The sequence below is a fragment of the Hypanus sabinus genome, chromosome 10 (assembly GCF_030144855.1).
Source record: "Hypanus sabinus isolate sHypSab1 chromosome 10, sHypSab1.hap1, whole genome shotgun sequence".
Classification (NCBI taxonomy): Eukaryota; Metazoa; Chordata; class Chondrichthyes; order Myliobatiformes; family Dasyatidae; genus Hypanus; species Hypanus sabinus.
This window is the reverse complement of record NC_082715.1, coordinates 106,643,172-106,656,222: the sequence shown is the minus strand read 5'-3', so window position 1 is coordinate 106,656,222 and position 13,051 is coordinate 106,643,172. Positions and strand designations below refer to the sequence as shown.

Genomic DNA, 13,051 nt, shown 5'->3' with positions numbered 1-13,051 from the left:
ATGGTCGTCTCTCCTCTCCTATCAGATTCCCCATCCTCCAGCCCTTTATCTCCTTCACCTATCAATTTCCCAGCTCTTTACTCCACCCCTCCTGGTTTCACCCATCACCTAACACCTTGTACTTCTTCGTCCCCTCCTCCCACCTTCTGACTCTGACTTATATTTTTTTTCCAGCCAGATGAAGGGTCTTGGCCTGAAAAGACAACTGTTTACTCTTTTCCATTGATGTTGCCTGGTCTGATGAGTCTCTCCAGCATCTGCAGATTTTCTTGTTTGTGGTGTGCAGGAGATGGGATGTCATGTTGAAGTTGTATAAGGCCTAACTTGGAGTATTGTGTGCAGTTTTAGTCACCTACCTACAGAAAAGATTGAAAGAATACAGAGAAAATTTACACAGATGTTGCCAGCTCTGGAGAACCCGAATTATATGGAAAGATTGAATAGGTAGGACTTTATTCCTTGATATTTAGAAGATTGAGAGGAGATTTGATAGTGATATACAAAATTATGAGGGGTATAGATGGGGTAAACGAAAGTAGGCTTTTCCTCTGAGGTTGGGTGGGACAACAACTAGAGTTCATAGGTTAAGGTTGAAAGGTAAAAAATTTAAGGGGAACATGCTGCCAGCACAAGTGGTGGATGCGAGCTCGATTTCAATGTTTAAGAGAAGTTTGGATAGGTAGGGGTATGGAGGGATATGGTCCTGGTGTAGTTTGATGGGAATAGATAGTTTAAATGGCTCAGCATGCACTAGATGGGCCCTTGTTCAAGAGCCTTATGGATGAGGGGTAGTAACTATTCCTAAATCTGGTGGTGCAAGTCCGAAGGCTCTTGTACCTTTCACCTATTGGCAGCAGTGAAAAGACAGCATGTCCTGGGAAGTGGGAGTCTCTGATGATGGATCATCCTGCGAAAGCACATGTAGACATTCTCAATGGTTGGGATGGCTTTACCTGAGATGGACTGAGACATATCCCCTGATTTTCTGATCAAGGACATGGGTGTTTCCATACCAGGCTGCAACACAGCCAGTCAATATTCTCTCCACTACGCATCGATAGGAGTTTGTCAAAGTTTTAGATGTCATGCCGATTCTCTGCAAACTCCTCAGGAAGTAGAGATGTTACTGTGCTTTTTTTTTGTAATTACAGGGCAGGTCCTCTGAAATGACACCTATGAATTTAAGTTATTAACCCTCTGATCCTCCAATGAGGACTGGCTCATAGGCCTCTCATTTCCTTCTCCTTAAGTCTATAATCAGTTCATTGGTCCTGCTGACAGGTTGTTGTTATAGCACCACCCAGCAAGATTTTCAGTCTGCCTCCTATATGTTGATTCATCACCACTTTTGATTTGGCCTACAATAAGCAATTCCAGACTATCAAACCTCTCCTTAGGACTCCAGCCCTCCAGACCCGGCAACATCGTTGTGAATCTTTACTGCATTCTCTCTTGCTTAATCACATTCTTTCTATGAACACAATACCCCAGGTGTGGTCTCACTAACAACTTGTATGGTTCTAACGTGATGTCCAAACAATTCTACTCAATTCTCTCTTCGATGAAGGCAATCATGCCAACACGTTTTTCACCACCCTGCCGACCTGTATATCCACTTTCAGAGAACTACGTACCCGTCGGTCTCTGTTCTAGAATATCTACGGTCCTACCTAATCTTTTGGTCACCCTTTCAAAAAAAAATTCAAGCAAATTTGAGAGGCACTATTTCTCCACACACAAATACATGCTGACTATCTCTAATCAGTCTTTGCCTTTCCAGATTCGATAAGGTCCCAAGATCATAATACACAGGAGTAGAATTAGGCCATATATAGCCACGTTGATCCTTCGCATGTACTATTCCCTCCCCAGCTACCCTCTTGTTCATAATGTGAATAGAATCGTTAGAACACCTCATCTGCTCTTTGCTCTCCTCAGGCCCATCCAAACCCCAGCCCCGCTCCCGACCCCCTTGGACATCACATAACCCCTCTCCAAGTACAGATCGGTTTCATTGACGAATGGAATTCTGCTGCATGGTTACTCAATTGAAGGATTAGAGCTTCTAATATATCCCGCTAGAATCAATCCTCAAACGGAACCGAGAATAGCATCCCCGAAAGGAATCACAGCATCGTCCACTGCTAACTCGGTGGAATTACATGCATTGGCAAGAAGCATTCTTTATGAGCCACACAGAACTGGCGACGGCTGAGGTGGCGGCGCAGGCGCACTAAGCAGTGTTTATGTCGGAGATTGCGCATGCTCATTCAGATTTGGGGTAGCGGTGGCGCAGGCGCAGTGCGAGCCATTGGACGACGGTTGGTGTTTGAGTGGTCCTTGGGCTTGTTGCCATGGAGCCGCTGATGAGCGAGTTGTTTGGGGGTGTCTCAAGCCCCGGAACGGGGGCGGGGAGCGCTGGGATCTCGGGCCGTGGCTCCAGCTCCGGCCGTTCCTCGGCTCCAGCCCGGGGTGCATCCGGACGCGGCCCCGGACCTGGCCCTGCGCGACTTACCTGCGGACGTGGGATCCCCTCCGCTCCGGCCCCGGGCTCCGGCGCCACCCCCGTGTCCGGACCGCCTCAAAAGAACAAGGGTAGTGCGGCGCCCAAACCCGGGCACAAGAAGCCGAAGAGTCGACCGCGGGGCCGCAATAACCCTCCCTTCCTCCCGCCAGAGGTGAGAAATGGTCGGTGGGTGGGGTGGAATTGTGTAGAAGGAAACGGCAGGGCAGGAGGGTAGGGGAGAGAGAGGGGCAAAGGGGTGGGGGTGAGGGAGGGATGACAACCGGGGCAGGGAGTGGTGACGGCCAGGACAGGGGTAGGGGTGGGGGAGAGGAAGGGGTGATGTCCAGGCTGATAGGGCAGGAGTACATAAAGCAGGACTGGAGGGGATGGTGTCCTGGCCGATTGGGGCCGTAAGTTAGCGCACTGAGGAACAAAGTAGATTGTGAAAGCGGAACAAACAGCAGCTAGAATATCGGAAATTGTTTCTGAGTAAATTCAAAGGCACTGTGTGTAATGGACAGTTGTCTCCGCAGCTCAGTGCTAGTTGCACAAATAATGAAAGTTCTGTTACTTACCTGATTGCATTGTAAACAAAGGAGGAGCCAAGTATTCCAGGATTTTCAATATTTTGGAGGATGTCAGTATAAAAAAAAGAGGTTCATGATAGTGTTGAACAGATTAGTTTATGGGGAAGCAAAGGAGGCATGGGGGCTGGTTGTAAGCCTCTGAATTGTAGCAATGATGTAGAAGACAAGGTAAATAAGGAAAGTAGAGGTGCATGTAAGGACTGCCCAAAATGAAGCGAACTCCAACGAAAGAGAGACCATTATATGGTGGAATTTAAAATTGTTTGAATATGAAAAAGTTCAGTCTGAAACTTTTATTTCAGTATAAGCCATGAATGTATGAAGAAGAAAATAGCTGGGTTTATTTATACAGCTGCTACAGAATTAACAATCACACTTTTATAATCCAGAACACTCGTGGTGGGTGCTGGTTTAGCAGATCTGTGGACTATTGAATGTGGTATGCCCACACTCTTTATATTCCCTTTTTTTGATGTTACACAGTATAACAGGTTCCAGGGGCTGTGGGAGACCCCCCCCCCCCCGTGTGGTTCCAGGGGCTGTGGGAGACGGGGAGCCCCGTGATGTTCCAGGGGACGGTGGGAGACGGGGAGCCTGCTGAGGTTCCAGGGGACTGTGGGAGACAGGGAGCCCCATGAGGTTCCAGGAGACTATTGGAGATGGGGAGCCCCGTGATGTTCCAGGGGACTATGGGAGACGGGGAGCCCCGTGAGGTTCCAGGGGACTGTGGGAGATGGGGAGCCTGGTGAGGTTCCAGGGGACTGTGGGAGATGGGGAGCCTGGTGAGGTTCCAGGGGACTGTGGGAGACGGGGAGTCCGGTGAGGTTCCAGGGGACTGTGGGAGACGGGGAGCCTGGTGAGGTTCCAGGGGACTGTGGGAGACGGGGAGCCTGCTGAGGTTCCAGGGGACTGTGGGAGACAGGGAGCCCCATGAGGTTCCAGGAGACTATTGGAGATGGGGAGCCCCGTGATGTTCCAGGGGACTATGGGAGACGGGGAGCCCCGTGATGTTCCAGGGGACTATGGGAGACGGGGAGCCCCGTGAGGTTCCAGGGGCTCTGGGAGACGGGGAGTCCGGTGAGGTTCCAGGGGACTGTGGGAGACAGGGAGCCCCATGAGGTTCCAGGAGACTATTGGAGATGGGGAGCCCCGTGATGTTCCAGGGGACTATGGGAGACGGGGAGCCCCGTGAGGTTCCAGGGGACTGTGGGAGAGGGGGAGTCGGGTGATGTTCCAGGGGACTGTGGGAGAGGGGGAGTTGGGTGATGTTCCAGGGGACTGTGGGAGACGGGGAGTCCGGTGATGATCCAGGGGACTGTGGGAGAGGGGGAGTCGGGTGATGTTCCAGGGGACTGTGGGAGAGGGGGAGTCGGGTGAGGTTCCAGGGGACTGTGGGAGAGGGGGAGTCGGGTGATGTTCCAGGGGACTGTGGGAGAGGGGGAGTCGGGTGATGTTCCTGGGGACTGTGGGAGAGGGGGAGTCTGGTGATGTTCCAGGGGACTGTGGGAGAGGGGGAGTCGGGTGATGTTCCAGGGGACTGGGGGAGAGGGGGAGTCGGGTGATGTTCCAGGGGACTGTGGGAGAGGGGGAGCCTGGTGATGTTCCAGGGGACTGTGGGAGAGGGGGAGTCGGGTGATGTTCCAGGGGACTGTGGGAGAGGGGGAGCCTGGTGATGTTCCAGGGGACTGTGGGAGACAGGGAGTCGGGTGATGTTCCAGGGGACTGTGGGAGAGGGGGAGTCGGGTGATGTTCCAGGGGACTGTGGGAGAGGGGGAGTCGGGTGATGTTCCAGGGGACTGTGGGAGAGGGGGAGTCGGGTGATGTTCCAGGGGACTGTGGGAGACGGGGAGCCTGGTGAGGTTCCAGGGGACTGTGCGAGACAGGGAGCCCCGTGAAGTTCCAGGGGCTCTGGGAGACAGGGACCCGGTGAGGTTCCAGGGGACTGTGGGAGACGGGGAGTCCGGTGATGTTCCAGGGGACTGTGGGAGAGGGGGAGTCGGGTGATGTTCCAGGGGACTATGGGAGAGGGGGAGTCGGGTGATGTTCCAGGGGACTGTGGGAGAGGGGGAGTCGGGTGAGGTTCCAGGGGACTGTGGGAGAGGGGGAGTCGGGTGATGTTCCAGGGGACTGTGGGAGACAGGGAGTCGGGTGATGTTCCAGGGGACTGTGGGAGAGGGGGAGCCTGGTGATGTTCCAGGGGACTGTGGGAGAGGGGGAGTCGGGTGATGTTCCAGGGGACTGTGGGAGAGGGGGAGCCTGGTGATGTTCCAGGGGACTGTGGGAGACAGGGAGTCGGGTGATGTTCCAGGGGACTGTGGGAGAGGGGGAGTCGGGTGATGTTCCAGGGGACTGTGGGAGAGGGGGAGTCGGGTGATGTTCCAGGGGACTGTGGGAGACGGGGAGCCTGGTGAGGTTCCAGGGGACTGTGCGAGACAGGGAGCCCCGTGAAGTTCCAGGGGCTCTGGGAGACAGGGACCCGGTGAGGTTCCAGGGGACTGTGGGAGACGGGGAGTCCGGTGATGTTCCAGGGGACTGTACGAGAGGGGGAGTCCGGTGATGTTCCAGGGGACTGTGGGAGAGGGGGAGTCCGGTGATGTTCCAGGGGACTGTGGGAGAGGGGGAGTCGGGTGATGTTCCAGGGGCTCTGTGAGACGGGGAGTCCGGTGAAGTTCCAGTGGACTGTGGGAGTTGTGGAAACATGTTCCCTTGAGTCACAACATCAGAACAGTAGGAGTGATCCAATCATGGTTTACTGAGCAAATTATAGCTAGTGTTACAGCTCAAGAAAATGTTCATGAGGTTTCCCACTATTTGAGTTGTTGATTTTCTTTCTCCCCCAATAACTTCCCTGCCACTGATGTTGGATTCACCATCCTTTTGTCACCTGCCTGATAACTGGTGCTCTTGAAGAAAGGAATCGAGGATGATAGCTTTGGGAAGGATATGGGCAAAACATGAGCATGGGGAAACTGGCACATATACACCTTGTTCAGCTTGAGTGAGATAGGCTAAACTACCTGTTTCCATGCTGTATGTTCCCCAGTCATCTGTGGCAAGCAATGAGGTGAAAATTTCTTTCGGATTCTCAGCAAACCCCACCTTTGCCACCCTCTCTAGCCTGGGGTACATCTCATCAGGCCCTGAAAATTTATCCACCACCAGAATACCAGTCAGGTTTAGTATCATTGACTTAAATGATGTGAAATGTGTTGCTTTCCGGCAACACTATAGCACAGGGACATAATTATTGTGACTTGCAAAATAAATAATGCAATAAAGAGGAGCAGTGAGGTAATTTTCATAGACAGTTTACAAAGCTCTTTATTGATATTCCCTGAATTCCCCAACCATGATGCCCTTCTTCTCTGTGACTACCTCACCATGCACAGGTTGCCCCTTCTGTCTCTAATTAACAGTTTCAGATTGCTCCTGCTTTGTTTGGTATTCTAGTTTCACCTCTATTGCTCTGCTAACATTTAGTGATTAACGAAAGCACTATATCCTTTTTCACTTAGTGATTGTATCCTAAACACCCTCACAGTTATCCACCCTCCCCATCTTGTTAAATAAAAACACACAGTTGTGATGAATTATCCTGAATCTGAAATGATTCTATTTCTCTCTATGGGTGCAACTTGTTTGCAACATTGTCTTACTTTAGCTCACCATCATCAACAATTATTTGCTCTAATTGACCCCCTTCCCCCTGCACCCCAGGCTGACATTTTGTGTTATTGCTTCTAGCTTCAGGGTGTTAAACTATTATGGGATGTCCCTGCTACCTGCCCAAGTAATTGGGGGCAATGCGGCAAGTGAGCCAGTGTTTGTCCGGGCTCTGGCAGGAAGAGCCAGCCCGCTGGTCCCACCCTGTGAGGTAGTAGTGCTGCCTACGTTAATCATGTAGACCACCACTGGCCCTTCAGAATCTCCAGGTGGAAGGATGTGGGGAATGAGTCGCAGCACTTTAAATCCTCAACATCTTGGTCTCCAGGGTGGTTGGAGTCAGTTGTTCAAAGGCAGCTTGTGGGCACCAGACTTCCAGTGGAATGGTTAGTTTGCTGTGTTATGAACCTGGGATGATGGCAGTGACTCACACCTTTCACACAAGGGTGATTTTTCAGGTTTACTCTGCTCATGCAGGAAGAATGTAACTGTCCTCTGGCTATTGTGTCTGCAATTATCAGCCATTCCTCGCTGTTGCCTGGCTCTTCTTTCTCTTCCCCTTGATATCTGCCACAGAGAATGGCATCAGTAACCCAGCAGTGCTAATTTAGAACAATTCTCACCAAGTCTCTGCAATGAATGTCATGCACAGCTATGTACCTGTGTTATGTTTGGAGAGCTCTGGCTCTGGGTGAATTTCAACTTCAAGTTTAAATGTCATTGGGGGGGACGTCACGTGATGACGTAGGATTGAGATGTGGAAATCCAGCTCTCCCATAAAAAACTAAAATTAATGTTTAAGTGAAGAAAAGTTAGTAAATATTTTCTAAAAACTATGTCTAAACTACTCAGGATTTTCCTTAGATATGCCTCCTAAACAGACGCAGAAGAAAACTACTACTTTGAAGACAGTACAAGCTGGGCCGGCCACCATGAAGGAGCCTCGGACTCAAGTGCATCTTACCTCCGGTGATACAGAACAGGAATTGGCGGCAACATCAACAGTCTCCAAGAAGGAACAACAGGAACTGCACTTGTGCGAAGGAAGGGGCATGCACAAACACGAGCAATTTGAACTACAAATCCCAGCTACGATTGGAAGTGGAAGTGAAAATGAATCCGAGGTGGGTTTGGATTCTCTGGAACATACAGATGAAGATGAGGAGGTAAAAGAAGAACAACAGGAAGAGGTTGGAGGTGGAAGATCTTCTGGAGACATAAGAAAAGCTTTGGTGCAAATAATGCATGAATTAAAAACATTAAAAATAATAAAAGATTAAAAATATGAAGACTGTTTGATAAAATGGTGGATAAACAGGAGAAAATGGACAAGAAAGTTAAAAAGTTGGAAGAAATAACGAGAGACACTATTGATAGAGTGAATAAAATGGAAGAAAATATTCTTGCCTGGACATCAGAAAGAAAACGACTTGAAAAAATAGACATGCTTGAAAATTTTAGTAGACAAAATAATATTAAAATTGTTGGTCTTAAAGAAGGGATAAGTTTTTTTTCATTCACAACATTAGCAGGGTTTTTTTTGTTTTTTTCTTTATAATCTATTTTTCTTTTATCTTTCTTTCTTTGCCTGGATGAGTGGAGGGGAGACACATAGCAACATGGAGAATTTTAAAATAATTCCCCAAGGTACTACGAGAGTTGAATTATTATGTATTATTATAGATTGGAGTAACCCCGTTAAAAATAATGACTAATTTAATGAATTTTTAAAGTTTTAATGTTAATGGGCTTAATGGACCGGTGAAAAGAAAAAGAATTTTAACATGCATTAAGAAAATTAAAATAGATATAGCTTTTATACAAGAAACACATTTAACAGAGATAGGACATCAGAAATTAAAGAGAGATTGGGTCAGCTTCATTTAATTCAAAAGCGAGGGGAGTTGCAATTTTGGTTAACAAAACTTTACCAATTAAAATACAAAATGTATTAATTGATTCTGTGGGAAGATATGTAATTATACATTGTCAAATCTTTTCAGAACTATGGACTCTTATAAATATTTATGCACCAAATGAAAATGATGTAAAATTTATACAAGAGGTTTTTTTGAATTTGGCTGACACATACGATAAAATATTAATAAGTGGAGACTTAATTTTTGTCTAGACCCAGTTTTAGATAGGTCAACAAAGGTTGTTACAAAACCAAAAGTAGCAAAATTAACTTATCATTGATGAAAGATTTAAATTTGATTGATATATGGAGAAGAATTAACCCAAGAGAAAGATTATTAATTTTATTCAAATAGACATAAAACTTATTCAAGGATAGATTTTTTCCTACTATCAGCGAATATTCAAGACAGAGTGAAAAATATGGAATATAAAGCAAGAATATTGTCAGATCATTCCCCCTTGAAAATGATAATGATCGATAAGGAATCGATTTACAGATGGAGATTTAATTCAATATTATTAAAACGTCAAGATTTTTGTGACTTTATGAAAAAACAGATTCAGTTTTTTTTAGATTCAGTTGATGATAAATTTATATTATGGAAAGCGATGAAGGCATATTTGAGAGGCCAGATAATAAGTTATACTTCTAAAATTAAGAAGGAATATATGGTAGAAATAGATCAATTGGAAAAAGAGATTATAAAATTAGAAAAAGAATCTCAAAGATATATGACAGAAGAAAAACAAAGACAACTTGTTAATAAGAAGCTACAATATAATACACTTCAGACATACCGAACAGAAAAAGCAATGATGAGAACTAAACAGAGATATTATGAACTAGGTGAAAGATCACACAAGGTTCTTGCTTGGCAGTTAAAAACAGACCAGGCTTCCAAAACGATAAATGCAATTAGAACAAGTGTAAATAAAATTACTTATAAACCTTTAGAAATCAGTGAAACTTTTAAATTTTTTTATTCTGAACTGTATCAATCAGAATCACAAAATGATATTGTTGAGATAGAAAGGTTTTTATCACAAATGACTCTCCCAAAATTGAATTCGGAAGAACAGAAGGGATTAGATGTGCCTTTTACATTAAAAGAGGTCGAAGAAGCTCTAGGATCTCTTCAGAGTAATAAATCTCCAGGAAAAGATGGTTTTCCGCCTGAATTTTACAAAAAGTTTAAAGATTTATTAATTCCTCCTTTTATGGAGCTAATACACCAAGCGGAAAGAACACATAAACTTCCAGAATCTTTTTCGACGGCTATTTTAATAGTATTGCCAAAAAAAGACAGAGATCTTTTAAAGCCAACATCATATAGACCTATTTCTTTGTTGAACATGAACTATAAAATAATAGCAAAGATTTTATCTAATAGATTATCTAAATACTTACCAAAATTAATACACATGGACCAAGCAGGATTTATTAAAAATAGACAATCGACAGATAATGTAACTCGGTTACTTAGCATAATTCATTTGGCACAAAAGAGGGAAGAAATGAGTGTGGCAGTTGCTTTGGATGCAGAAAAAGCATTTGATAGATTGGAATGGGTTTTTTTATTTAGGGTATTGGAAAAATATGGATTAGGAGTATCTTTTATAAAATGGATTAAAACCTTAAATACTAACCCCAAAGCTAAAGTGGTGACAAATGGCCAAATTTCAACATCATTTCAGTTAACAAGGTCAACTAGACAAGGTTGTCCATTATCACCTGCTTTATTTGTGTTGCCGATAGAACCATTAGCTGAATTAATTAAACTGACTCAGATATTATGGGTTTCAGAGTTAATCAAGAGGAATAAAAGATTAATTTATTTGCTGATGACGTTCTGATTTATCTAGCTAACCCATTGCATTTGTTGTGTAAATTACCTTCTAGATTGGAAGAATATGGGAAAATATCAGGGTACAAAATAAATTGGGATAAAAGTGAAATTCTACCTCTTACTAAAGGAGATTATAGTCAATGTCGATTAATAACTCAATTTAGATGGCCGATAAATGGTATAAAGTATCTAGGTATAAGAGTTGATGATGATATAAAGAATTTATATAAACTAAATTATTTGCCATATTGAAAAAAATTCAAGAGGATCTTGACAAATGGATGATGTTACCAATAACATTGACTCTACCTACTAATGCTGTAAAAATGAATATATTCCCTAGATTACAATATTTATTCCAAACACTACCAATACAATTACCGCAGAAGTTTTTAAAAGAGTTAAATAAATGTGTAATTCCTTTGGAAAGGTAAGATGTCAAGAATATTGTTGGAAAAATTGACATGGAAATTTGACCTAGGAGGGTTACAATTACCAAATTTTAAGAATTATTACAAAGCAAATCAACTTAGATTTATTGTATCTTTTTTTGATGAAGATAAACCAGCATGGATTAGAATAGAATTAGATAAAATAGGAGAAAATATACCAGAAGATTTTATATATAAATGGGAATCTAAATGGATACGGGAAAAGAAAGAATCTCCTATACTAAAACATTTGATTGATTTATGGAATAAGATAAATGTTGATGATGAGATAAATCTTTATTAGCAAAGAGACCTTTAACTTATTCCTTTTACAATGGATAATCAACTTTTATATAATTGGTTTCACAAAGGGATTTTATATATATAGGAGACTGTTTCGAAGGAGGTATATTAATGTCATTTGACCAATTAAAGAATAAATACAAAATATCAAATAACACTCTTTTCTGTTATTTCCAATTAAGCGCTTATTTAGGAGATAAACTGGGTCAAACAATGTAATTGCTGAAACCTAATGAAATAGAAACTTTAATTCATAAAGGAAAATTTAAAAAAAAATTTCTGGTATGTATAATTTGATTCAAAAACAGGCAATTAAGCAGGGAATTCATAAGTCAAGACAAAAATGGGAAACTGATTTGAAGATTAAAATTGATGAAACAAGTTGGTCAAGATTATGTCTTGACAGTATGACAAATACAATAAATGTTCGACTAAGATTAGTACAATTAACTTTTTACATCAATTATATATTACACCACAAAAAATAAATAGATTAAACGCAAATTTATCTGATCAATGTTTTTGATGTAATCAAGAAACTGGTACTTTTTTACACTCTACTTGATCTTGTTTTAAAATTCAATCTTTTTGGACAAATTTAAGAGTTTTACTGGAACAAATTATTGGAATACAACTTCCACATAATCCAACATTATTTTTACTAGGTGATATTTAAAGGATAAAATCAAAATCCAAATTGAATAAATATCAGAAAGAATTCATAAAAATTGCATTGGCAGTAGCCAAAAAGGCTACTGCAGTTACTTGGAAATCGGATTCATACTTAAGTATAGATCGTTGAAAGAATGAAGTTTTTAGCTGCATTCCATTTGAAAAAATTACTTATAATTTAAGAGATAAATATGAAATATTTTTGAAAATTTGGTGCCCTTATTTACAAAAGATAGGATTAAATATATAGGTGCTCTGAAGATAAAATTATTGGTTATCAGGGGAAATAAATAAATATACATATTAAAGCTATTATGAACTCCATGGAGCATGTGGGGATCTTCCGATATCCAGGCATTCTTTCTTTCTCTTTCTTTCTTTCTTTCTTTCTTTTTTTCTTCTCTTTTTTTTCTATAGGGATATGTTAGGGGGGAGGGATTAAGGGGAGAGGGGAAGGGTTGATAACTTTTTTTTCTGTAACCTATTTGAAAATTCAATTTTAAAAAATTTATTAAAAAAAAGTTTAAAAGTCATTCAGCCATACATGAAGATCCATGAAATGAAACAGCATTACTTCAGGGTCAAAGTGCCAAAAACACAATAATCCCTTTGAATATTCTACAGTAAGCCTTTAAATTTACACAATCAAAGAATCAAGTGCCAGTCTTAACTGTGTAGTACAGATGTGTTAGTACTGTTTTGTGGAAGTAGCTATTATCAGAATCAGGTTTATTATCACTGTTGTGAAATTTGTTGTTTTGTGGTAACAGTACAATGCAAGGTATAAAGAATTATTAGGTGATAATATAAAAAGTGTGATAGCGAAACAGTGAGGAGGTGTTTATGGACTATTCTGAAATCTGATGGCAGAGGGGACGAAGCTGTTCCTCAAAGACTGAGTGTGGGTTTTCAGGTTCCTGATGGTAATAATAACACATGTCCCAGGTGATGAGGCTCGTTAATGGATGCCACCTTGAGGTATTTCCTTTTGGAGATGTCCTTGATAGTGGGGAGGCTGTGCCCGTGATGGAGCTAGCTGACTCTACCACCCTCTGCAGCCTTGATCCTGCCACATTGGAGTCTCCATGCCAGTGGTGATGCAGCCAGTCAGAATGCTCGCCA

General features: G+C 42.9%; 2 protein-coding genes across 5 annotated transcripts in view; one reads left to right on the top strand and one right to left on the bottom strand.

The window, feature by feature from the left end:
- The first annotated feature begins 2,260 nt into the window (after positions 1-2,260).
- Positions 2,261-13,051, top strand: part of LOC132400942 (GTP-binding protein 2-like) — a 33,287-nt gene continuing 22,496 nt past the window's right edge. Inside the window, exon 1 of one of the 3 annotated variants that reach the window (XM_059982532.1) lies at positions 2,261-2,678. In XM_059982532.1, the coding sequence (XP_059838515.1) occupies positions 2,355-2,678 (324 nt within the window). In that variant the 5' untranslated portion in view covers positions 2,261-2,354. The remainder of the gene's footprint in view (positions 2,679-13,051) is intronic. The other 2 variants (XM_059982534.1, XM_059982533.1) reach the window with 2 other exon arrangements.
- The window catches only part of polh (polymerase (DNA directed), eta), a 51,087-nt gene continuing 47,906 nt past the window's right edge, over positions 9,871-13,051 (bottom strand). The window contains exon 12 of one of the 2 annotated variants that reach the window (XM_059982530.1): positions 9,871-12,410. The gene's annotated coding sequence lies outside the window, so the exon portion shown is untranslated. The remainder of the gene's footprint in view (positions 12,411-13,051) is intronic. The other variant, XM_059982529.1, reaches the window with a different exon arrangement.